This window comes from Bacillus rossius, chromosome 11, assembly GCF_032445375.1.
Source record: "Bacillus rossius redtenbacheri isolate Brsri chromosome 11, Brsri_v3, whole genome shotgun sequence".
NCBI classification, from domain to species: domain Eukaryota; kingdom Metazoa; phylum Arthropoda; class Insecta; order Phasmatodea; family Bacillidae; genus Bacillus; species Bacillus rossius.
Genome location: NC_086338.1, coordinates 57,746,533 through 57,772,849, shown reverse-complemented (window position 1 = coordinate 57,772,849; position 26,317 = coordinate 57,746,533). Strand labels below are relative to the sequence as shown.

The window sequence follows — 26,317 nt, the reverse complement described above, 5'->3', positions numbered from 1 at the left end:
GCTGTCCTTCAGGTTACGTTTAAGTTCAACGTCGTGGCAATTACTGACTATGTTAGCTGAAAAGACATAACACTTTGGCGTGGAAAATAGACAGATTGCAATTACTGAATAAAGAAGTAATTACAGGCGGAGAGCACTAGCTCTACTGCATTTCCCTTGCAAGCCGTTCTACTTCGCTGTTCAAATCACACGTCACACGACACACATGTCCGGTGAACAGAAGCCAGGAGAGAAGGGAGTTAGGAGCGAACAGAAATTAAAACAAGCATCAGGCCCCATTTAGTGGTATTTAATTTAATTCATCTTTTATTTTAGATTTGTAACAATCAATGACTTTTTCGGTTGGCACAACATATACAGACAAAATACAAGGTTATCACTACAAATTTATGGACACATACCCCCACCAGTACCAACAGCAGGCAAGACATGCGTAATTTGCCAACACACTTAACTTTGTACCTGTCATTTCAAGTGTGATTACATTTTTTTTTTCTTTCTTTTTTTTTCTTTGGTCAGACTGCAGGTGGGAACAGTACCAGCATTTACTTAACTCTGGGGATGGAAAACCTTTCAGAGAGAAAACCACCTCCCAGCGCAAACGGCCAAGGTAAAAACAATGATCTGAGCACATTTCAAATTAAACTGTTGTATAGCCCAGTACTAGCAATGTTCGTTGTTAAAATACTGGTAATCACATTCATTATTGCACTCTTTGAGCATATTTATTTTTCCAGTTAAATATTTTGCTGCTTTTATAATTGTGTTTTAATCTTTCATACACTAAGGTTTAGTAAATGTGTTTTGTAAAAATATGTAATAGTTTTCGAGAACTTGAAATGTAACTCAGATGTAAAAATGTGATACAATTAGCCAAAGCTAGAAAACATAAGTTGTGGTAAGCTGAAAAGTTGGTTTGCTGAACATATCATTGACCAATTTCAAAATTATAAGACATTTATTAAATTTTAACTGATATTTATTATTTTGTATTCAGAAAAAGTACAGTGTCTAAAATTTCAGGTACATATTTTTATTGGTTTTCCTTGAAAACATAATTTTAGAAATGTGTATAATGCCCCAATGAAAATTAATGTTAATGTTGATGTGAAGTTACCAGTGTTGTGGTACATATATTATGTGTACAATAATTGTAATTCTAAGTGTCCCATATAGAAAAAAATGTAACATATATTTATATACAAATACTGTTTCATGTCAAAAACACCAAAATAAGTGTAAAAAAAACATTGTTAAAAACTACTGAATTTTTATTTATATGAGAAGGTTTTACACCTCCAGATAATCACACAAGTGTTTGGTAAAGTTTTAATTCCGTTGTTCACCCTACCAATAAGATGAGAGATTGGTAGCCTACACTTTGTGATTTGCAAATAACCAGCACAGCCACAAAGTCTATGTTACCTAAGGGGGATTCAGAAGAGCCCAAACTACTTAAGTAACATATTGAATCATTGCTCCTGAAGTATGGGTCACACATGGAGCATGTTTAGAGTCCGAACTCACCATACTGACTCAGTGCTCCTAGAGTATGGGTCATACATGGTGCGTGGTAAAAGACTGGACTCGAATTCCAGATGAATTGAGTTCATATCCCCGACTTTCCATGGTCTCTCAAAATCACTGAGGCAAAAGCCACGTTGATTTCTTACCATAGGTCATGAACGAATGCTTTCCTGATAGCCCAGGTCTAGGTCGTTACATGTTCAGGCCTCTGATACCTTTTCTGTCAAACAATGTTAAAATTAATTTTAAAAAAATTGAAGAAGTCTGTCGGGAAACTGCCGCAAGTTAGTAACATGAATACATAGTGTAAATGTGAAGCAGAAATAAATACATTGGATCAATCAACAACAAAAGCAACAGTAACGGCCGAGGTCAAGATAGCGGAAGTTTTAATTAAAATTTAATTTTTTTTATGTATTATATAAATTTTTTCCAGATTTCCTTCCATAAAAATTACAGATTTTCAAGATAGCGAGCATAACGGAAAGTGCAACGTTTCTAGAATCCAAGATTGCGGGTGTGATGCAAGCAATTTTTACTGAAATTTTATTTAAATTGTAATTGAGATTTTTTAAGTTTTTTATTAATAAATTACATGTTTACTCTCGCAGGGAATCGAACCAAGGATCGAAATCGATTAAGTAACTAAAAATTTAAAGTAAGCAATTTTTTTTTATATTTTTGGGATTTTTTTTGGAATTGTTCAGAAATGACAGAATTTTAAGTTTATGATCAAGGTCAAAGTTATGGCCTCGACGGCTTAAGGAGGCGTGTCAGTGGGGAATTTAAGCCTTTTTAGGAATTTGGGTTCTTTCAAAGGTAAGTCTTTTGAAGCATTTTGCATTTTTGAATGTTTAAGGAATAAAACGGGAAATTTTCCCTCAAAATGGGATTTTAGGAATTTTGAGTCCAAGATGGCCGCCGTGACGTCTGAGATCGGTCAGTCATTGACCCGCTCTACGTTCCACAACCAGGAACCAGTGCCAGAACATACATTACTATACTACTTACATAATGTGTTGCCTGACGTCACTTACACGATATTTGGTTCTATTGAACGTCCAACAACAAATAATTTCCGAAGAAAATACCTAATTTAAAAAGCAAATTTATTAAAAAGTAATTTTTATATTTCTTTAAAACTTTATAACTTAATGCATGCATTTAGTTCCGTGTTGAACATTTCAATTGTTATTTGATCACAAACAGTAACACTTTCTAAGACGTTTCAAAACAACTAGTTCACTCTAGCAGTGCTGTATATCGTGCCGATTTCAAACAGTACTTGGGGTAAATGCGGAATATTTGAGTTTTCGGAATGCGGCTTCCTTGGCGGAGTGAGACGGTTGGACAGGTTGGTAAGAAGAAGTCCATGGCTCGGTGCAAGCTTCGGTGGCTCGGTGGCTGATAGTCTTTGGTGGCGGCCTCATTGGAGGGGAAAACAAGGAGGAAATGAAACGTCCACCCGCACAGGCCCGGGAACTGGCATCCGACATGCCGCGTTGACGAAACGAGCAGATAGCGGGTTTTCCCGTGACCTGTACGTGTGTACGTAGCGTCACGGGAAGGAAAACATGGTCGCCAACTGAAAAATAAATACGTGCACCGAGATATACTCGTACCAAACTTCAATAATATCAATTTTTATTTATTATTTATTATTGTTCCGTGGATCCTACATGAAGACCAGGCGTCCGGATGCTGAACATGTCAAGTCATACATGTTTTATATGCACATGCATTTCTATTTACATAAATTTAAAAAAATACAAAGTGTAACATCAGGGGCGCAACAACTAAATTTCCAAAAGGGGGGGGGGGGGGGGGGGGGCAATATACCTTTTTTATAAAGAATCATCGAAGTCCGGGGGTCCTCCCCCGGGAAAATTTGTATTTCAAGGTGGAAAATGGTGCTATTTAAGCAGTTTTATTATCTAAAAATTGATTACACAGCACTTTCTTTGCCCCCGTTTTCCCCCACTTCAAGGATTCAGAGGGGAGGGGGGGGGGGGGCAAAATACCCTTGCCCCCCCCCCTTGTTGTTGCGCCCCTGTGTAACATGTATCTACTATATTACCGAGTTCTAACACTGTCCGCCCGCTGTGTGTTACGCTTTTACCGTCGTTGTCTAGCAACAAACTTTATTTGTTACAAATATAAACAGTAAACATTCCAGACTTATTTATTTTTTATTTTAAATACATTTTGATGTTTTATTTGCGTTAATTTAAGCCATTTTCAGTAAATAAAGAATTAGAACTACAACAGCCGTTTGCGCGATGTTGCGTCGTGATTGGCCGGCCGAGGAGCGGCCGGTACGAAATAGTGATGGGCAGAACGGTTTTTTTTGACCGAACCGGTACTTTCGGATCAGTTCCGTGAAAGATTCGTTCAGAACGATTCGTTCATCTCGGTCATTTCGTTCTTTTCTGTGTATAGGATCTGGCTCTTTTATCAGGTGTCGTAACTCGTTCATCCTTTAGAGTATTGGCTACGTGTTTGCTTCCAGCCTCCCCTCGTTATCGCGTGACCCGATAACGAGAGGAGGCTGGATCGCGTGGGTGGTTATCTTTATCTACTCTGCATGGGTAAATGAAATTTCAAACGTCTAGTTGTATACTGACTGTTATAAAATTATTGACTGTTGATCGCTGCAAATGCTTCATGCAGTGATTCTATATAATACGGGAGCATTAAATCTAAGAATGTTACGAAAGTGATCTTTCTTAACTTCAATTTGTAATCGCACTATTATAGCTAGTACTTGAACATTGCTTTTCGTAGCCAGTGAATCACAGTTGCGTATATGAAACAAGATTATTTATATTGTATTACTTTTTAAGTTACAAATATTAATATACAGGCTATTTACACTCTAGAGAGAGTAAAGTGTTTACATGTAGACCAACACATTTAGAGAAAAAAAGACAAAAATTGAATACTACTACTGCGATTCAGTATGAAGAGAGAAAAATGAAGTACATTAATTAACACCTAAGTGGTAAGTGTGAACATTTGTAGTTACTTTCCCTGTTATTTTTAATTCATGTTTTTTTTTTTTAGGTTTTTTTTTTTTTTTTTTTTCCAAATTTGTGTATGTGAATGTGAAAACGCAATTTTAAACCACTACTTAACAGTTGACATTTTCAGGTATATATACTTTTCATGTTACCCTATTTTATTTGATCAGTTATCGTTTTCTCTTATGAACATGCGCACGCTGTGATTACTAATTCTTCAGACTCCTGACGTCATGAATCATTTCACGAACGAATCAGACCGGGCGCGTGGCCGGTTCTCTCATCTCGTTCTCTCGTTCTCTCCGCGTTTTCGTTCTTCCGAATCTTTCAAGGTACCGGCTCTCAAAGAGCCGGTTCTTTACATCGCGAACGAATCTCAAGATTTCGTTCTCTCAAAGATTCGTTCTTTTTGAACGAATCGTTCACGAACGACCCATCACTAGTACGAAAGCGACAATTTAAAATAGAGAAGGTTTCCTGGGCGGCTGTCCTGAGTGCGTGCCGTGCCGGCGGTGTCTCGGCAATCGGGATATTTTGTCAATAATCCGCGCACTGACACTCTTGTCATATTAAATCGGTTTCGCGACATCGCGTGAACATTTGTGTGTAATAATCTCCGCGATTATTACGTGCGTGAGTGTGATATCTGCGTTCACATCTGGACCCCAGCATCCATCGGCTAAGGTAGGCTGTTGCTACTACGGTTTGAGGTGACGCGAAGTTATATCAAGTTTCCCTAGTGACTTTAGGACTTCAAGGTGAACTATTTCGACATTTTAACTAATTCAATTATACATTTTCACACGCTAGAGTTACCAAGATTAGTAGTCCTGAGAGTACCGTTTCGTTGAAATACCTTACCGAACTACGCCGGAGCAGTTTAAGAAAAACATTCCCTGAGATTTTTAGAACATTAAAAGTATAAATGAACTTTTTAAATAATTGTGTGCACCGTAACGGCAACTAGCTTTGAATATTATTTCTTCCTTGGTCATCATATGGATTGTCATTATTATAGTATGCTGTAGTAACCCAGTTGCTATTTTTTTTTTTTTAATATATATCAATTTGCTATTGCAGTAATTTTATATGTACGAATCTAATCCTGACCATAGAAAATGTATGTATTTTGCTAGCTGTTAAATGTCGTTCCACGCATATTCTAGAGGGCCGCAGTAACCGTCATAATTCATATAACTTAAACATTTGTCACGCCACTTTGTGGGGCCTTATAGGTTACATACAGAGTTAGAAAATATGTTTAGTTCCTTAAAATACAATACATAGTAATTACTGTACATTATCAACATAATGTGGTGACTGTGGTAATCATGAACGTGAATATTCATAAAAATTAATTATATATGAATACCACTTTTGCCTGCAATATGACAACCACAGGACAGATAAACAAATACTATATTCAGTAACAACTGAAATGAATTCACAGTGATAGAATATGTATAGAAGTTGGGATGGATAATAATTACATTGATACACTTGATAGCACTATTGTTAATATTTTCTGGGTAATTACAAGTGATTCTAATATAAAGAAAACCAACTGAAACGATAAATTATTTTACTTTCATGCAAATGCATGTCAAATGTACGATTAGAACATTTTTATATAAATCATTCATATATTTAATGATGCAGTTAATGGAATATTTACCAATTTAATGAGCAACCCAGTTATAAATACCGCAACACAGTGCAGGTTTCTATTGGAGCAGGTACGAATGCAATATTTTTAGGTATTCTTTACACAATTATGTGCTGACTATGTAACAGCGGAATCCGGTGGAGCTCGTATTCACGGTCGGTTCTCAAGATGATCACGTATCAGCTTATAGACGGACTAGGAAACACAACTACGAATCAGGTTCTGGGACAGAAACTGAATACCGTTGATCCTCCAGGTAGCTGTAAATTTCTCTACAATGGAACTAACCAGCTCACCAAATGTTTGTACACATGTATCAGCACAACTCTGAAGAAATCTTCCCGCTCTATCTATCGGCTTCGATCGTCGCAGTGGGGACGTATGATCGCTTCAACACCCTAAGTCTGGTGTATGAAAATTCAGACATCCCGAATTTTGGGAATATGTAGAAACAAATATCTATACCCGCGGTTGTCGCGATTCTTCGAGTCCCCAGCGCGGGACCCAAAAACGGAATTCGGAACGCCCCACACACTGAAGACATGTTGGTAGCTGTCAATTAGGTACTTAGTTTGTGTTCACGGTGAAATTTTAATAAGCTGGTCCTTTAGCCTATTGATTATTGTCATTTTGGATGATTGTAATCCAGTTGGTGAAATGCAGTTAATTTATGATTTCAAAGTTGTTTTAACTGGCTACTTTTCATTCCTTCATAATTTAACGTTTTTTTACTAAAGAGCGTTTATTGGTACCTTTAAAGGAGCTTTTTTTTATGAATATATTTTTGAACACTTAATCATTTACATTTTATTTATATATATTTTGTATGCTGTGAGTTTACTTAATGTTGATGGGTTACTCAGGGGCGCAACAACTAAATTTCCAAAGGGGGGGCAATATACCTTTTTATAAAGAATCATCGATCCCCCCTATTGAAGCGGGGGGTCCGGGGGTCCTCCCCCGGGAAAATTTGTATTTTAAGGTGAAAAATGGTGCTATTTAAGCAGTTTTATTATCTAAAAATTGATTACACAGCACTTTCTTTGCCCCCGTTTACCCCCACTTTAAGTTTTCAAAGGGGGGGGGGGGGTAAAATACCCTTCCCCCCCCCCCCTGTTGTTGCGCCCCTGGGTTACATAGCTTACACATGCGCAGTAGACCTACAAAAATTCCTCGCGGATGATTTGGAGCTTTTTTTTTTTTTTTTAAATATAATTTAGTGTGGAGTTAGTATCATCGACTCACGTCTGACTATATTCAAAATTACGACTAGTAGACATATGAATATAGATTTTCCTCGAGTGACTTCGGAAAACAATGAGAAACAAAAATAAGGATGGTTGCACCTGGATTCGAACTAGCGTATTCCTGAACGCGTGTACAACGTTGTACCTTTCCGCCGCCTCGCTCAGAGGAATGAACAGTACTTCTCAAGTTACTACTTTTTAAAAAATCATTTTTCAACCATAGAACAATGATTAGTTGTGAATTCACTCCCGTTCACGGTAAGCGACGAAGCCATGCAACCATCAATTCATTGTCTCCTTGAAATACCACTTACCGGCGTATCTAGAAACTGTACAAAGAACTACGATAACGCATGTCAATAACCGTCGCTCTGCAGGCAACGGGCGGGAAAGTATGTAACTGCTGAGCAGTGATCACAATCAAGGCACGCTATAGCACGACTGCGCAACCCAGCACATTCGTCCAAGATCAGGGGCGTAGCCAGGGGGGGGTTTTAGGGGTTCAAACCCCCCCCCCCCTTAGCACCAAATCTTTAATTAATTTCTTATTCATCACTCAAACAAATTTCATATTAAAATTAATAAAATTTTTACCATTACAATATTTCAATTTAAGAACCGAAAACTGCTAAAATAGCACTTATTTTACACCTTAAAATCCAAATTTTCCCGGGGGAGGCCCCCCGGACCCCCCGCTTTAATACGAAGGGGGGGGAGGGCATGCTTCTTAACACCCCCCATACACAAATCCTGGCTACGCCACTGTCCAAGATACAGTCGCACACGACACGGCAGTTTCCAACAATCTAATTACTCCTCCGTTTTTATTTATTTCTCGCGATTTTTCTAATTTATTATAAAAAATAACTAAGTATTTAAGATTGAACACTGAACGTCTTTATTAAGTTTAAGTGAATGAATTCAACAACCACCGTGAATTGTGTCGCTGTCGCAAAATTTATTTCAACTGAAATAATTGGACGTAGAAACACGTCACAAAAATAATATTAAAAATAAAGGTGTTACCTGGATTATTTCAATGAAATAATTTTACGAACGCAACATCATTTGGGGTGGTTGTAGAACTGCATTCAATTAAACATAATCCAGGCACTTAGTATTGAATATTAAATACTTACTCCATTATTTTCAATAAAAATGTTGTTAAACTCCAACTTGAAAGACGTTGCTAGCCTTTTTTAAGCATTTTAGACCACAAGTCGTATAAAAGGTTTTCAACTTATTTTGTCGTGACTAACCTGCTGCTATTTTAACGTATTTTTGAAAGAAAGAAAAACGCTTAGCTGAGATGCACTATAGTAGAACATAAGGGGGCGATAAAGAACCCGATGACCTACGAATTTGTTTCCATTTTGATGTTTCGAATATTATAACAAAATAAAAAGGAAAACACAAAAAAATCGGGCGTGATAAGAGGGTTTTCTGTGGATGCTCCCTTTCCCCCAGCGATGCTTCTATCGCTGATCTTTCTCCTTGTTTCACCTCGCTGTGAATATGTACTAGACCCATGGTATCGTCAATCAGTGGCGTAGCCAGGATTTGTGTATGGGGGGTGTTAAGAAGCGTGCCCCCCCCCCCCCCCCCCCGTTTTAAAAAGGAGGGGGGTCCTCCCCCGGGAAAATTTGGATTTTAAGGTGTAAAATAGTGCTATTTTAGCAGTTTTCGGTTCTTAAATTTAAATATTCTAATGGTAAAATTTTTATTAATTTTAATATTAAATTTGTTTGAGTGATGAATAAGAAATTAATTAAAGATTTGGTGCTAGGGGGGGGGGGGGGGGGTGTTTGAACCCATAAACCCCCCCCCCCAGCTACGCCCCTGCCGTCAATAGCATGACATAAGTCCGCGGCATTTTTATATGTACAAAATTTGTTTACATATTTAATTGTACAAAAACATTACTTTAAATGAATGTAGTTACATCACGAATAAAAAAACTGGGTAATTATTTCTGATCACAATTGTTTGTAACACGTGAGGATGTTCACGGTACGATGAGAGGACTCACCTCTGTACGTGTCACAGGAAGTTCCGGTCGAGCATGACCTTGAGCAGGCCGGCGAGGCGGCGCTTCACCTCGTCGCTGCAGAGCTGCTGCTGGAGCGCCAGGCGCGCCGCCGAGGTCTCCCGGGGACACTCGCGGGCCACCCTGAGGCTGTCCTCGGGCCCCATCATCGTCGCCGGCAGGAAGAAGGTCGTGACGAGGAACCCGTGCACGCAGAACCTGCCGAAGTCGCGCGCCATCGCCTCCTTGGAGTACTCCGTCTCGACGACCCCGGACTGCGCCACGGTGTCCGCCAGGGAGCGGTGGTAGGCGTCGAACAACTCGTCCCAGTGCGCGTCCCTCACCTCCGGGGACGTGCTCATGAACAGCACGAGTGAGAGGTCGATGGCCGGGGAAGAGTACGTCGCCAGCTGCAGGTCAAACATCTTCAGAGACGTCGGTCTGCCGCCGGCGTCGTACTTGAACATGACGTTGTTGCGGTTGTAGTCCCCGTGGCAGAGAACCGCCAGCGGTTCCTCGGGCTCCGTGAGCTTGACGAACTGGTCGGCGAGGGCGTCGAGAGCGGCGAGTCTGTCGGCGTGTTTCCTGGCGTCTGCCGGGTGCGAAGCGCGGAACAGATCCGCGGCGAACCGGACCATCCCGCGTATCAACAAGGAATACTGCTGGCACTTCTCCTCGTCCCACGGGTTGAGGCGCTTGACTAAGTCGAAGAACATCTCCGGATTCCTCTTCTTCGCGATGTACGACAGGGCGTGGAACCCGCCGAGCTCCTGCAACGCGAGTTTCATGTGCGCCAGGTCCAGGATTTTCGGCGCGTGCTCGAAACCCAGGGGCGTCAGATCCTCCAGCGCCAGCAGGCACTGGCGCTCGTCTTCGTGCGCGCAGAAAAGTTTCGGGAACAAAGACTCGATCCTCTGTATCGGGTGGAGCCCTGCCTCGCCGCGGACGGCCGTGTCGACCAAGAAGCGCAGGAAGGCGCCGTAGAAGAGGCTCTCGTTGCGGTACAGGTCGCGCGCGCTCAGGTAGTGGTCCACTTCTTGCAGCGGCAGGATCTTGGCGACGAGACGCACGCCGCCGGAGTCGCCGCGCGCCTCCACCGCGAACAGCGGCGAGAAGAACTCGAACCCCCGCGAGTCGAAGGGGACCGGGTTAGCGACCACCAGCTGCTGTCCGGTGGCCTCCGCGTGGCGCTGCAGGGTCGTGCGGACCCACTCTGCCTCCGCTTCCATCCTCGTCGCGTCGACAAGCTCACGAGACGAGTGGACACGCCCGCGTCCTACCGTGGTGCACAATCACGCATTCAGTGCTCTCACCTTGAAAGCAGTTTATCGCACGCAAGAGCCGTAATCTTTACTAACGTGGCATGCCTGTTTTTCTTGGTACGAGTCCGAACATTGTTATGATATTGCTTTTCGGTAATGAGATTTAAGAGTTTTAAGACAATAAATTACTTTTGATTTTACATGATCGCAACTATAAATGATATATTTTAAATCCGCCAACATTCAGTGATACAAATTAAGATTACGTGTGTCAATTGAATTTTAATAGCAGGTACACTCACTTTAGTACGTTTACAGATTTAAACGGACTATATATAAATATTCCCTACTTCTCCGCTAGTACACTTGGTATTTACCCTCCTCTATTGGCAGTATGAACACTCATTTGTTAATGCTTCTTAACAATGATTGCCTAAAAATTGCAAACGTAAATATTTGTTTACACTAGACAGGCCCGTTACTACGTCACAACAATGAGCTTCAACTTTTCAAGACAGCCAAACTTAGAAAACGCAATGATTCTTTCAATGTTTTTTTTTCTTTCGAAATTTAACGTTTTGACGTGGTTTTGGGAACATCAATCAGCACTAAATTATTTTAATATATGAACCTTTAATTATTTTATTTATAATTGATGATTTTTTTATATTCAAAGCATTCAACTTTTAATTGTTTAAACTTATTGCACCATTGTTGGCTATCATGCAGAATTATTAACAATATTCTTTTGTTAAAACAAAGGATATATGTTTGTTGACGTTGGTTGTTGATCACATGTTTTTGACCTATCTTTAGGTTCAATTGGTTGGGACTGTAACCACTCTGTATTAACTCAAGCAGGGCTTTGACCCGAGCGTAAAAAGTAGGTTATGGTGGGAACAGCTGATAACAGTCCTTATTTACACCGCTAACATTTGATAATTATATTTCAACTGTAGACTAGTTGCGAGCGTGAAAATTTTATTTTTCAATGCCGGGACCTAGAATGCCTCAATTAATAAAGTTTAAAAATTGTAGAATTTTAAGAAACAGCCGCATTTTCGAAGACGACATCTGGGTACGAGAAGGAAAAATTATCGATCCTGAAAAGGTGTTTTTTGATGAGAAAAATTGTGCAGATGTCCAAGTTGATTGCCAAGGAGCCATTGTATCGCCGGGGTTCATTGAACTGCAGATAAACGGTATGACTATTATGGAACAATTTTTATACTTAAATTTAAGATTGTATTTGCAAATGTAATAGGCACATGATTTTTTTTATCGAGTACCTACCAATGAAGCATCATTGACACTGTAGACACAGGCGTGTGTTTTATCCCTGCCAGATGCAAGGCTTTTTCCGGTCGCTAATTAGTCAGTTAACCTTTTAATTAATTTTCTAATTAATTTTTTGTTGCATTCCATCCTAACCTAAGGTGTTACTAATGACTAGCGAACAAGGAGGGGTGTACCCTACATTCATCTTTCCGTATTTGTATTTATTCACCTTCAAGTGTGTTGTAATGTAAATGTAATAACAGCCAGACATGATTTTTTTTTTAAATTTGAAAATGGAAACAAACCTGTATATTGTGAATGTTGAAGCACTGTTGAGTAAATGATATCATTTGCAAGTTAGTATCAAAATAAATCTATGCATTCTGAGCATGCCGCTGGTCCTAGCAGCTCTAATGGAAGCATGCTTGATCAGCAAATAATTTTAACTTGTATTCATATTCAATCCTACAAAATTTATCTCATTACAGTTGGCTCAGTACTTACCCCACAATTGTTCACAAAAATATTTTAATGTTTTTAAAACTTAATACTGTGTTAGGAACCAAAATACGTATGTTGTTTCATGACGTCTTCTTAAATTAAAAGCTTTATTTAAAAATTTTTGTGTACATTTTTTAAAATAATTATTTTTCATGTCTTCATTACATGCCACATATTGTATTTACTGTCAATTTTATAGAAAGACACGACATTAAACATTTTTGTTAAGAAATGTAATATTATTTCATAGTGTCTGGTTCTCGGATTAATTTCAAAAATGATACCTGGTTCTTGAAAAAAAAAAAGTGAAGTTAGTTTCCACTGGTCTACATTGTAAAACCTGGTATTTTTACAAGCAGTAAAGACAGGCAGAGCTGGTAAATCTTTTCGGGGTAGTCCTGTTTCTACCACCGTTTATTCCGTCGCTGTTTCATTCTCATCTATCCAACCTTGACTAATGACTAAAGTCACAAGTCATAAGACCTTAGTTCATCCATCCATCAGCTCAGAGGTGCTGACGTAACTGAATTTGGCAGGTGCGTTCGGCATCGACTTCTCGCAGAATGAGAACAACGTGGAGGAAGGGGTCTCGAAAGTGGCCAAAGGTCTCCTGGCACATGGTGTCACTGCATTCTGCCCCACCGTCGTCACGTCACCGAAGCACATGTACCATCAGGTAAGTGCTCATGCTGTGGCGTTGGTTGTATCATGCTACCTAAAAAACAGTTCAGTGAGTGTTATAGTAATGTTAGAGGCTGTCATTACCACAACTGTACTGCAAGCAGGTAGATAATTCCAAGGCATAATAGCAGTTAATATGAAATAAAATTATAAAATTTGGATTTCAAGTTTTTTTCAGTATTTACAGAATATTTTTTTTTTTAACAGGTACCAAATTGGGTCGTTCTTACAAAAAGAGATTGCAAAACTTAAAAATGGCCTGAAACCAGGAGATTCAACTTTGTAGTTCTCCACAAAACTTAGAAATCTTTATAGTCAGAAATGGACCAGAAATAACTGGTTGGACAGGAAAAGAACCAACGGATGAAAAATGCAGCGTTAAACAAGTTGAAGGTAGATTAAGCTGAGAGGGAATTTGTAAGTTGAGGAAACGGTCATACACCAACATTTACTCGCTGATCTTGGCAACGTGGATCAGCGCCAGGCACAAAAACCGGACTTCGTCCAGGGAGCTATTGACTGTACTATCCCTAATGGCTGCCGGATTTTTTAATTTCCATCGGAGAGTCATCAACATGTGTATGTGATTATGTCTTCAGTGTAGTGAGGCAGTGTAACCCTACAGAACAGAGAGTTTTTTTTTAAATCACAGTGCAACGAGGCAGGTAATGTTCCTCTGTATAACTTTAAGGACCCGACTAGTCAGGGGTGTATTGTGATAGTGATGCTCGCTGGTGCTTCTAGCATAGTATCACCTCGAAACGCAAGGCTGTGAACTGGTGAGCAGTCCTCTCATGATGCAAAGGGTAATTATGAGACTTGAGTGGTGACCATAACATTAAATGGCAGAGAAATGAAGATAAAGGTATATTGCAATCCTCGTTGAGTGCTTGTAGAATCTAAAACAGAAATAAGTAGTGTGTCCAAGTAGCACCCTCGCGGCAGCTCTTGAACAGGTGATAGTGGCTCAATCACCAAGAAGAGTGGTAGGAGGACTTGACTCGTAGTAGTGATGCAGTCAGGGTTGGATTCCACGCAGAGTCGAACCAGGATTTTCCATTGGTAGGAAAAATGGCGAAAGTCTTGGTGAGCGTGTGGGTTTTCTTGGGTTGCTCCTGTTTTCCCCCACTCATGCATTTCATCAATGCTACATTCTCGTCTCATCCCCCACCATCTCCCATCACCCCTTACTGTCAGTGACACATTTACTTGCGCTCCGTGTATGAGACAGATCTAGGTTTAACCTGCAAATGTACAGGCATCATGCTGTTTGGGAAGACGGCGGAGCAGTCGGGTGTGTGTGTTCCCAGATACTGCCCCGCCTGAGGAAGAGGCCCGGGGGTCCCCACGGGGCCACCGTGCTCGGAGTCCACGTCGAGGGGCCGTTCATCAACGTGGAGAAGAAGGGAGCGCACCCGGACCACTGCATACGGGGCCTCGACAAGGTGTCTGGAGCGTTGCCTTCTCAGGAACAGGCTGTGGCCGTGCGGTTAAAAAGTTGCTGTGTAATCTTCCCGTGGTACGATAGACTAACTTCAAACATGACACACATTATTTATTAATACTAAATTAAAGGTGGGATTGAAAAAAATATATGTTATGAGCCATGTTTAATTGTGTAGAGTCAATTCATTTGTTACCAACTGAATTATGTTATGAGGTATTTATTTTTATCAAAATGCTTTTACAGTGTTTTTTTTTAATGTTTTACATACACACACATCCCTTTTAAGTTTTCTCTGTAGGTCCTTCGCACCTCTCACCTCCAACACCATTCCACTCCCACACTGTCCTCACCAGGAGTGAGTGCCTCCCTCTTTCAGTTCGCCCCCACTCCTCCCTCTGTATCTTCCACACGTGATCTCTCCCCCCTCGTACCCTCCTCTGCACGAGCTATTTCCCATCTTTCCCCGGCCCTCCTGCACCTTGATCATCGTAAAAAACTAACCTCGGTAGCCTTTCCACCGTCTTCCCTCGCCACCACTCCTTGGTCATCCCTGCCAGCCCCTTGTGCCCTTCCCTTCTCGTCCACACACCTCCCTTTCCTCGCAGTTTCACTGTTCATTTCACTAATCGCTGCTTGTCAAATTGTGGCTGGTTTCACCTTTATTGTATTAAAAATTAAATAACAACAACACTGGGTTTATAAGCAATAATTTAATCTTCCAAAATGACATCTGTAGACAGCCTGTGCAATAAGTCAACTGACGACTGGCTTAGCGACCACCCACGGGAACATGCCTCATGTACATTTTTCCCAGATACATGATACACCTACTGCGGGTCTGGTGCATATTCAGTATTCGGCATTAGTGGGGTTTTTTTTTTTTTTTTTGTGCAGGGTTTTGAAACACTTTCGGATGTTTACGGCTCTCTGGACAACTTCCGCATCGTGACGTTGGCTCCAGAACTGGAGAATGCGATGCCTGTGATAGAGGAACTGACGAAGCGTGGTATCCTGGTTTCCCTGGGTAAGCCCCCTGCCGCTTGTTTAACAGCGTTTCCTGGATCAAGACGTGTCATGCTGTTGTTTATCACTATAATGTTTTATGCTGATTTATGAGATTTTTATATTAATTTTTTTAATATTACTACTGTAAATTAGAGCAATAAGTCTTGATGTAAACAATTAACACCTTCCTTGAAGTTTAGAAAAATGTTTAAACTAAAGTTATTGGGATGTTCACAAATTTAAGACATTTTGTAAGTCTGAGTCAAAATATAAATTTTTGTCAACCAATAAAATTGTTTGAAGGTTGAAATGGTTTGTTAATTCAAGACTAGGTGCAGAAAATGTCATGCTTATTATTTTTTTATCTGAGATTTTACTAGCAATATTTTAGTGAATTTGATATTTCTAAGGCAATACTTAGTGAATACTAATGCTAGGAGTTTACCCTGAAAATAGCTCAAACTGAACCATTGGCAGAACTCCACTGTATGAGTGCTGAGTTATCATCAGAGTGTTTCAAAAATAACTGTAATCTTGGTTAGGCCCTGTTGTGTTCGACCTTACAGTGCAGAGGTATATAATAACTATACTTTAGCTTTATGTTTTGAACCATTTTACATAGTACGTATTGACAAAGGCCACAATAGTGGAATTTTAACGGACTACTGGTGAATATTTTTATGGTGTATCAGCAAAAAGAACTTGCAGTTTTGGTATTTGATAATGAAAGTAATACTTAATTCTGAACTTTTACTAAATACAGCTTGTAGGGATCTGAAAATATATACAGCGGATTCCCACATGTCGAAAAATCCAGTTTAAATGATTTTAGGGCGAAAAGGAAAATTTAAAAAAAAGTCTTAGAATATATTTTTTATATTTTAAAAATTAATTATGATATCTGGACCCTATTATGAACATGTTTAGTTTTTTTTTGTGCTTGTAAAAGTGTTAAAGGCTATGTTACTTAATGTTTATAGAAATGAATGTACTATACGCTGTTAAACTACAGCATTTTGCCTGTTGATCCAAAAATATTGTAAACTGATTAGTTCAAATTAGCAGGACTTTGCTGTTCTTTACAGTAAGGAATCAATGAACGTAAATTACTTTGAATGCAATGAGGACACACTGTACCCGTCCCATTCCAAAGCTGAGTTTTCGCAAGTGGAGAACCTGGTAAGCCAGCTGGTACCATCAGGGTTCTCCCGCCCCTCCCGCGAAATACATCCCGCCGCTACTCCGCCTCATCCGGGCCTCACCATCTTCCTGGGGGCAGTCTGCCGGTCGCCCGGAGAGCGACTGGCTCCAGTCCGAGCCCACCTCGGTGGGGATGACCATGTGGGAGAACTTGTGTTCCCTGTGTGCCAAGGTCACTCGGTGTCGGACCTGCAGTGCGGGGAGGAAGCAGTCGGTAGGGGAGCCAACTTCATCACGCACCTGTTCAACGCCATGCTTCCCGTGAGTCCGGACGTGTGCTTCCCTTTGTTCACTCCCACCTCCCGCCCCAGACATACTGCTATATGTTTACAAAACAATTTTTTTATCATTTAGATGGAAACACAAAATGTATAATTGAAACTCTTAACTAATAGTAGTATTAAAAATATTTTTTTTAATCATTTTTAATCCTGTATAAAAAATATTTCTCTAGATTCCATTTCAATTTAAAAAAATATATATTTTTATTTTTTTTTATTTTTAAATGTTGTTACATAATTCAATTTGAATACCATTTCATTTATTTTACCCAAAACTTGTGTGTGTCCCCCCCCCCCCCCCCCCCCCCCCCCCCGATACTATAGTCACTGACAATAGCCAATAATAAAACAAATTTTTGCGAAACATCAAATCAGTTGTGTTTCTGACAATAAAATTTTCCAACGAAACACAGGTGTGCACGTTAACTTAACGCACAACAACAAGGATGAGTCGCTGCTTGAAGTTTCTGCGACGTCGAGGTTCGGACAGTGAGGGCGCTAGTACGGGAATAGAGCGTTTTTAGGAACGAGCAGGCGGGTTTGAACTGGGGCACCCTGAGAAAACCCACCGGCTCACTGCAACATTTTACACGTTTCCCCACTCGCGATGGAGTCAGGCCGACCCGTCGGACATCGAACCCTTGTCTCCTCGGTAAGAGGCCCTGGAGCAGGGCTGCCAGGACGCTGGGGACGACTGTGTGCCGGCAGTTCCACCACCGGGACCCGGGCCTGGTCGGCCTGCTGGCCTCGGAGCGAGTGCCGCAGCCCGTCTACTACGGCATCATCGCTGACGGCATCCACACGCACCCCGCGGCACTGCGCATCGCCCACCGGACCAGCCCTCAAGGTCGGTGGCTGAAATGCGCTGTAACACAGACTGTGGGATTAAGGGTCCCGCCTGCCCGGGGCGCAGAGCTTCAGAACAAACCACACAATTTTCAAAACTTGCCAAAGACATCCGAGCGGTGTCCGTCTAGGAAAAAAGCATTTAAGAACATTGGGATGGATGAGAAGTTCGGCGACTGCATTTTCAGGAGATCGAAAATGGGTAAAACGCTGGTTTTTCAGAACAATTTTTAGGCCTGCTAAAGATTCTTGAAAGCACTCAAGGTGATTTGCATTACACCTTTATCTTCATTTCTCCGCCATATTGTGCTGTCTTGTGTATGTGTTATTGTAGTATTGTCCTTAATGTTATTCATTTTTTTTCATATGGTTGTTTTTGTATATGTAATTTTTTTTTATGTTTTATCGTGCCTACCACCCATGGCCTTATGCCGTCGGTAGGCATGTAACAAATTGATAAGTAAAAATAAAAATATATGATGTCACGGTCGCCGCTCAGATGCACTGGGAGAAGACTGCGTGCCAGGAGCACCAGCGACACAGATACGCCCCTGGCCAGGCGGGCCCCTCGAGACCTGGCGCGGGAGCTGCCCCGGGAGCTGTGTGGTTGTTTGTCCCCCCCCCCGGCCGCAGGCGTGGTGCTGGTGACGGACGCCATCTCCGCCATGGGGCTGGAGGAGGGCACCCACACCATCGGCCAGATGACCGTGGAGGTGCGCGGGGACCGGGCCGTGCTGGCCGGCACGGACACGCTCTGCGGCAGCATCGCCAGCATGGTCGCCTGCCTGCGCACATTCCGGGGCGCCACCTGTGAGTTGCCCGGTCTCGCCGCCGACCACTGTCCTTTGGGGTCGTCCATTAGTCACGTGAGGGTTTTTTTAGCAAATTTTTAACACCTCCTCCCCCCCCCCCCCTAGTGAGGTTTTAGACTTTACGCCCCCCCCCCCCCCCCCCCGCCCCTTCCCAAAAAAAAATTAACGTGTATTTTTTTTGGTACAAAATATTTTTAAAAAATTTCAGAATATTATCTTCAAATATAGGTGTATAATCTAATTTAATTCCGGAAAATTTAAGCACAGTGATAAAAAAATGTCCAGACACACATTGAGGTTGCAGGTTTATTATTCTCACTGGGCATAAAAATAATAAAGGAAAGGCTTACAAGTAGAAATCGCGCGTAAAAAATAAATACACGTGATATCTCTCTACCACCCCCTCCTACCCCCTTTGTGATATTTCGTGATATCTCTCTACCACCCCCTCCTACCCCCCTTGTGATATTTCGTGATATTTCCCGATCCCCGCTCCCCCCCCCCCTCCCCTTTTCGAGCCTCACGTGATTAATGGACGATCCCTTTCAGGTACCAACAAGAGCTCCCCTCACCTTCTCCTCCTTTCTCCTCCTTTCTCATTCGACACCATTTCAGTTCATGGAAAAAAAAGGGGGCTTGTCTGTAAAGTAGGTTTACGGACGATGAGTTCACGTGATAACGTCATAAGAAAACATTGACAAAAAATTGCATACTTTTTTTTTTAATTTTCGAAATATTATTTACAGTTTTTTTTTTTTTGCAAATTTAATTTAAATGATTTTTTTGAATGTAATCACGAACAATTAGTTAAAAAAGCCCACCTTCAACCTGTTTTTATATTATAGAAGATCTTCTCGCTCGGTGGTCGGCCGGTTCTCGCACGCTGGGCTCAGGCGGAACGTGACAATTTTTCGTGCGTGCAGCCGGCGTTCTTTGATAAGACGTTATCACGTCAAAAATATAAGTGTGATCGAGATAACATTTGTAAAATCATACCTCTCACCTACAGCAAGTGAAATTTTGTGCTATTTACAAATAGAAAATTTGCAAAAAAAAATTAATCCTTTTTTAATTTATTTAGCACCCAAGTTGTGATCTCTTGTGTGTACATAGGAGCATTGCCCAAGTCTTGACATGCCAAGTCTCATCCTTAGTCTGTAGCGTGCATTGCGACGGGCATTTACTCTCTCTCTTTCGTGTATATATTGTTACGATCGCGCTTGGCTGCAGTGCATGGAATCGCCGCACTCGTTCGGCCTGTCTGCGCCCCCTTCCACCCGCATCCTCTCCCTGGTATCTCGTGTCATACTATCTCGCTACATCCTGACCGTCGCAGCGCGCACCTGCCTCAGATCGGGTTACTTAAAAGAGGCCGCACTGCGGAATAAAATGACTCAGACGCCTTTATCGGCGTTCTTAGAGCAGCCACCGCGTCCTTCGAGGACTCACGATGCGTTTCTGGGCATTTCGACGGCGAAGGTCGCGCGATATCTCGGAGACATGCCCGATTGTTCTGGATGGGAACCCAAGGGCTATTTAAGGAGGTTGGGCCGACCTTCGAGTCAGTCAGTCGGTGACTGAGTGAGTTCTCCCGCGGCGGAGTTTCCGGGCGATAGTGCCGCGGGTGCGGCAGAGTGGCGAAGTCCTTGGACGAAGGTTCCAGGGCAGGGAGTGAGAGAGTTCAGTGGAGTCGGGAGTTTTCCCGCGGTGGAGTTTCCGGGCGATAGAGTCGCGGGCGCGGCGGAGTCCCGAGTGAAGTTGTGAGCGAGGAGTCGGGTGGATCCTCGGCGAAGGCAAGTGTCGTCGGCGGCGGCGGAGTGCGGCAACGGAGTCCCGCGGCGGAGACCCACGAGGGGTGCTGCGGCGAGAGTTGCGCTAGAGGTGCGGCCCAGCGAGGTGTGTGTAACGAGTGACTGGGGAATAGACATTTCTTTAAGTGTTGTTAATTATTTTCCATCTCAGAAGATTAATTGTAAGTGACAAGTAGTGGTAATAAATAAAACTGTGTGTGTGAAATAAAATCTATTAATTGGGCTATCCTTACGAACCCGCAGGTAAATCGTAACAATATATATGACTGAATGAAGTTAGGTATGCTTTCATTATGGTGGTAGCAGGGCCTTAAGAGTGGTATGTTTGGCAGAAACAAGGCCATTTTAGATTATATGAGTTTATTAAGTTGTTAAATGTAGACTGAGTAAGTACAAATGTCTAAATGTATGATATGGCAGAGTAAGTGGACTATCAGATGACTCTCAAGAAGATGAAAGAGCAGCACATGGTAAATATTGCAGATACTGCATGCATATTGTACTAGCTGAGAATTTTTAAAGAATGTGCTGCCTCCATTTTGCAACAAAATTCCCCGGAGATAATGCAGTAGCGCTTTCATTACTCTTTCAAAAAAGAATCGCTTGTAGAATGGATTGAATGGAAGAAAAACAATTAGCTAGTGTTCAGAAGAGTTTGGAGCAGATGGGACCTTCTAGCTCTCTGATGAACAACCCGTGGCCCACAGACTGCCTTTAGCTCGTCAAGACCTGGGTAGTGCTCCTATGTACCCACAGGAGATTACTGCTTGGCTGCTAAATAAATTGAAATCAGAAAGGATTAAATTTTTTTGCAATTTTTCTATTTGTAAATAGCACAAAATTTCACTTGCTATATTTTAGCAATATGATCTCAATCACACTTATATTTTTTCATAAACTAAAATGGCTTCAAATCAGAAAGAAGAACAAAGTAAGGGGAGTCCTTGTTGGTACGTAAAAGTACCATGGCCCCTAATAGTCAATGGCTTGCCAACTCTACACATTAAAGGTGTGGCTTCTCAGGACATCAACTGATCTTCTCACGAGTGACCATGACACATTCAGTCAGGGGAAAACTATATATCACTAGCCTCTTACTGAGGGCAGGTAATGTGTCGAATATATCTAGTGTTAAAATTATCAATTAAACTTAATCTGCAGTGTGTGTACATACAGGGACGTAAAAACTAAATTTCCCGGGGGGGCAATATACCTTTTTATAAAGAATCATCGATCCCCCCTATTGAAGCGGGAAAATTTGTATTTCAAGGTGGAAAATGGTGCTATTTAAGCAGTTTTATTATCTAAATATTGATTACACAGCACTTTCTTTGCCCCCCGTTTGCCCCCACTTCAAGGTTTCGGGGGGGGGGGGGGGGGGGAATATACCCTTGCCCCCCGACCTGTTGTTGCGCCCCTGTGTACGTATAGTAAAACATTGTTATGGGTGTGATGAGAGAAGTTAAACGGTAGTGTGAGGAATGCAGTAACCTAGCAGTGCGGGGTGAAGGAGCAGCGAGAAGCTGTGCCCGTGTGTTCCCAGCATGCTCCCTGGTGGAGGCCCTGGAGGCAGCCACGCTCCACCCGGCGCGCGCCCTGGGCATCCAGGGACAGAAGGGCACGCTCGACTTCGGGGCGGACGCAGACTTCGTGTTCCTGGACGAGGCGCTCAACCTCTCCTCCACGTGGATCGCAGGGGAGTGCGTGTTCCGGCACGGGGCTCGGCCGTGCTGAGCCGTCGCGCCGCGCCTCTCCAGGGGCTGGCGGCTGGGACGATATCCAGCCGATACACTTTACACTACCCGAGACAAATCTCGCACGAAATATCACGTGAGAGTAAATTCATTTTAAAAAATCCAAACACAGAATTTTTATGAAATCCCAAAGGTGAACTGTTTGAAATCCGGGAAAGTTTTTAAGATGCAGAAAATTGATTCTGAGGAATCCGTCGGGCAGGATCAAAGGAAAATGTGCACGACTGCAAAATCGGGGCATGTTGGTAAAATGTTGCGCGGTAGGTTTTTGTTCACTCTGATTAATTTCTTTACACTTCAGTTGTGTTGGATAAGGATTCTGTTCGTTTCCACACCAAACACATTGTGTGAATGATTATGTTTACTTATTTGTTATTTACATGCACCTGTATGGAATAATGTGAAGGAAGGTTATGTTCTGCTCACAACTGTTCCTTATTCATTTCCTCGTAACAACAACACTTATATAACTCATCGTGACTTCTGTATAGTAATACGCATTGCATTGGCATATTGAGAACCCATTCAAGATGGGGTTCACTATTTTAATTGTACCTGTTTTCTTCTCAACATTTATTGAGCAATCAGAAATACTACATGTATTATTCAAATTACTTGCACATTCCTTTTTATATTTTTATAGGTTGCTTCAAAATTTACCATATACCATTTTGTTGTTAATTGAAAACCTTATTGTAAATGAATTTGTCACAAAATATTTTTTTTACTTGAATTGGGTCGATGTGGAGTATATAGTAAATTTGGACTTTTTTATGGTAAGAAATAGGCCTGTGCACACTTTTCTACCCCCTTAAACACACCCTTGACTGAATAATTGTGTTACAGGGTGAGAACCTTTATGCACGGTAGGCTGACAACAAGTGAATGCCTTTGGCATCACACTGTTGGAGAAAAGATTGTCGTCTTCCGCGCTAGAAATAGAAAATGACACTCTGAAGTTTCTTAAATCATTTGAAACATAAGCTTACTGTTTCTAAACAGTTTATGGATACACAGCGCCCTGACAGGTGATCACGTGACACGCTGCCGAGAGAGACGGCCTGCCCAAACCACGTGCCTTTCCGCCGTACTTTCAATCTATTATAAGCTTTTTTGACGTGACGTCTAATAAATCGATGAACGCCGGCGGCACGCACGAGAAAGGATGACTCATTGTCCCGTTACGCTCATTGTAAGCTTGCGCCGCATCTATCTCTCTTCCACTCGATTGGAACAACCATCGATTTGACTTTTTCAAGGCACATTAAACTTGAAACACTCCCATTCGTTTCCTACTTTTCCTATCATCGTCCTATCCTTAACAGAATAACACAGATTGGAAGAAGTTAAATAGCAAACACGTATAAAAGTTATAGTTAAAATAATCTTCTCGTTAAAGTAATAAACATATTTGAATTAATGAGTGCAAATAAAAGTAAATTTATCAATTAAATTGTAGATTTCATTTCACTCCTCCTTTGTATCCATACAAAATAGTGATAAATCAATAAAAATGATTCAATTTTATTCATAAAAGTATGCAATCATTTCATCAATGTTTTGTTATAATGTTGTCACGTTAAACTATCATCCGTAAACAGACTTTACAGACAACCAATTTTTTTTTTGTTTTCATAAGCTACTCTAGGTGAATAAAAAAAACACCGCTAATTAACACTTGCAGGCGATTCCCATACGTGAGACGAGTTTAGCGTGTTAGCGTGTCAGTCGGTACTTTTTTGCTACACGAGCAGTAAGTTTGTTATGTTAAATACCTAGCTCGCATTGTATATGATCAGGGCATGGTTGAGTTGTGAGATTTTTTTTTAATGCTTGGGTTTACCCTGATAGGATAAAAATTACAAGTCTATTGCTATAGACTCTTGCACATTAACAATCATATAGCTGATTGCTATAGAATTCATGAGAAACCTTACAAGTAATGTAATGTGCACAGATCACATTTACAGAAATGGCCACTGTAACATTTGCAGTCTTTAGAATTTTTTTTTTTTTTAATTTAATTGTGGATTTGAAATGTACATTTAATAATAGGGTTTGGTTTCTCTCAGTGGCTCTACATATGATTACGAACTACTCTGTTGTGTATTTTGCCAGACAGCTTGCTAATACTTTGTGCAGGAATAAAAATAAAGTTACTAGAAATTATAAATTATATCATTCTGCCACATTATTCACTGCATAATTATATATTCTTGAAATTGATAAAAAATAACTTTAAAAACAAAATAAAACCTAGATCAACTAACACAATAAATTGTGGTTAGGTTTTTATAAATTTTTATTTATGAATATTGTGGATTATTCAATATATAAGACTATGAATTGTGTTGGTATGCTGTTTTCACAAAATTGAAATTTTTATTGTGCTATAAGTTTGATTTTTTTATATAGTAAAATATGAATACATTAGTTTTAATTAGAAAATAACAAACATGAATCAAGAAAGATTGTGTGTTATGTGTACATGTCAAAATTGGTCATGTAAAAATGTAGCTATGAATGCTGAATTTTTGATCAGGGAATATAGTAAGTTTTCACAACCTTCTTGATCCGAACATTGTTATGAACTACAGAGTAAATCTAAAACATTCACTGAAATTTGTATGTTATGAAATAAAATGACAGTGATTTTAGTAAAGTTGTCCTCTAATTCCACTTTATTTCAAGACTTGAATAGTATTCCAATGTTACACAGTGCTGTAACTTTCATTTTAGTGTTATTTCAGTCTTTTTACAATCTCCGTAAAATATGGTCTCAGCATGTAAACTATTGTGTAGATACAACTGCCTGGCTGTCTACAGAAACCACATTAAGATTGTGATTTGCTAAAGTTAGAATATTTTACTGGAATTACATAAACGTACTTAACAGTTTCATGGAGATATTCCTTTTTATTAAAATTTGATAGCTTGCAAGTACAAATATACATATTGTGTAAGTTAATATTTATGCTTTATAACTTTAGAGCTGTCTTTTTTAAAAATTGTTGTTAAATATTTTGTTTTGTGATAAAATTTTCATGCACACAGTTTTGTAAATAAGTTGGAGTTTCAACATTTGACCATAATGTTACTATCATGAATATAGATTTATATTTTTGTAAATATTCATGTTCTTTAAGAATGTTACCAGAATGTTGTACATTAAATTTATACAATTGGGTATTTTGTTCACACATTTGTGCAATAGTTGCCTACTTGTGGTCCTAAAACACTTGTGCAGTCACTAACAACAAATGACTACTCATCTGCTGAATTAAATCATCTAGAGATAACATAGTGTGTAGAATTTTGATAAAATAAATATATTGGCAGTTGCTTCCTTACGTCCCACTATACTGTATATAAGTGTTTATGCAAAAGTAGTAACAGATTCCACGAGGATATGCACATGCTAGCAACTAGAGACAGCCAACACCCACAAATCTCATTAGCATGGGAGGAAGTAAGTACTTAATAAAATTCTGGCTAAATGTTAATTTATATATTTACACTATTCTTTTCGTCATCCAACATTTTATTACAGAATTTTGAATATATCTCATTCTGTTCATTTAAAAAAAAAAAGTATTTTCAAATTTCAGAATTTTTTTATTAAACTAAAATGACATAAAATGTGGGAGAAGGGAGGGGATATAAAGATTTTTCTCCCATATTTCAAAGGCAAAGCAAGATGCAGTTTGGTTCATTAATTGTTTTAATTTTGTTTTAATTTGTTTCACTATGAAAAATTCTGGCCATTACCAATTACAAGTTAAGTTCAGACATTTAAAAATTATGTACACATTGAAATGTAGCTTGCTCGAAAAAAAAAATTAAAGATTAGAAAAATATATGAATTTATGATTAATATAATTCTTTATTACATTAGATTTTAATTTAACAGAATGCCTTACCAGTAATCAACAAAATTCAACAGAATGCAATTA

General features: G+C 40.3%; 2 protein-coding genes across 2 annotated transcripts; one reads left to right on the top strand and one right to left on the bottom strand.

The window, feature by feature from the left end:
- Positions 1–278: 278 nt before the first annotated feature.
- On the bottom strand, positions 279–11,263 carry LOC134537095 (uncharacterized). Its single transcript, XM_063377368.1, has 2 exons — positions 9,490–11,263; positions 279–3,112 (listed from the first exon to the last, which is right to left on the bottom strand). The coding sequence occupies exon 1, from the start codon at positions 10,713–10,715 to the stop codon at positions 9,501–9,503; it is 1,215 nt and encodes a 404-aa protein (XP_063233438.1). The 5' UTR covers positions 10,716–11,263; the 3' UTR covers positions 279–3,112; positions 9,490–9,500.
- A 248-nt stretch (positions 11,264–11,511) lies between these two features.
- Positions 11,512–25,714, top strand: LOC134537093 (N-acetylglucosamine-6-phosphate deacetylase). Its single transcript, XM_063377365.1, has 8 exons — positions 11,512–11,950; positions 13,064–13,203; positions 14,519–14,653; positions 15,550–15,679; positions 17,033–17,121; positions 17,850–17,988; positions 18,621–18,797; positions 22,154–25,714. Exons 1-8 carry the CDS (start codon positions 11,740–11,742, stop codon positions 22,342–22,344), a joined length of 1,212 nt encoding a protein of 403 aa, XP_063233435.1. The 5' UTR covers positions 11,512–11,739; the 3' UTR covers positions 22,345–25,714.
- Positions 25,715–26,317: the final 603 nt, after the last annotated feature.

Excerpts from the sequence above, each read along its gene's own strand:
- LOC134537095 (XM_063377368.1), bottom strand. The coding sequence starts at position 10,715 with ATGGAAGCGGAGGCAGAGTGGGTCCGCACGACCCTGCAGCGCCACGCG.
- LOC134537093 (XM_063377365.1), top strand. The coding sequence starts at position 11,740 with ATGCCGGGACCTAGAATGCCTCAATTAATAAAGTTTAAAAATTGTAGA. Across the intron at positions 13,204-14,518 it reads CGAAGCACATGTACCATCAG|ATACTGCCCCGCCTGAGGAA; the intron begins GTAAGTGCTCAT and ends GTGTGTTCCCAG. Across the intron at positions 14,654-15,549 it reads GCATACGGGGCCTCGACAAG|GGTTTTGAAACACTTTCGGA; the intron begins GTGTCTGGAGCG and ends TTTTTTGTGCAG.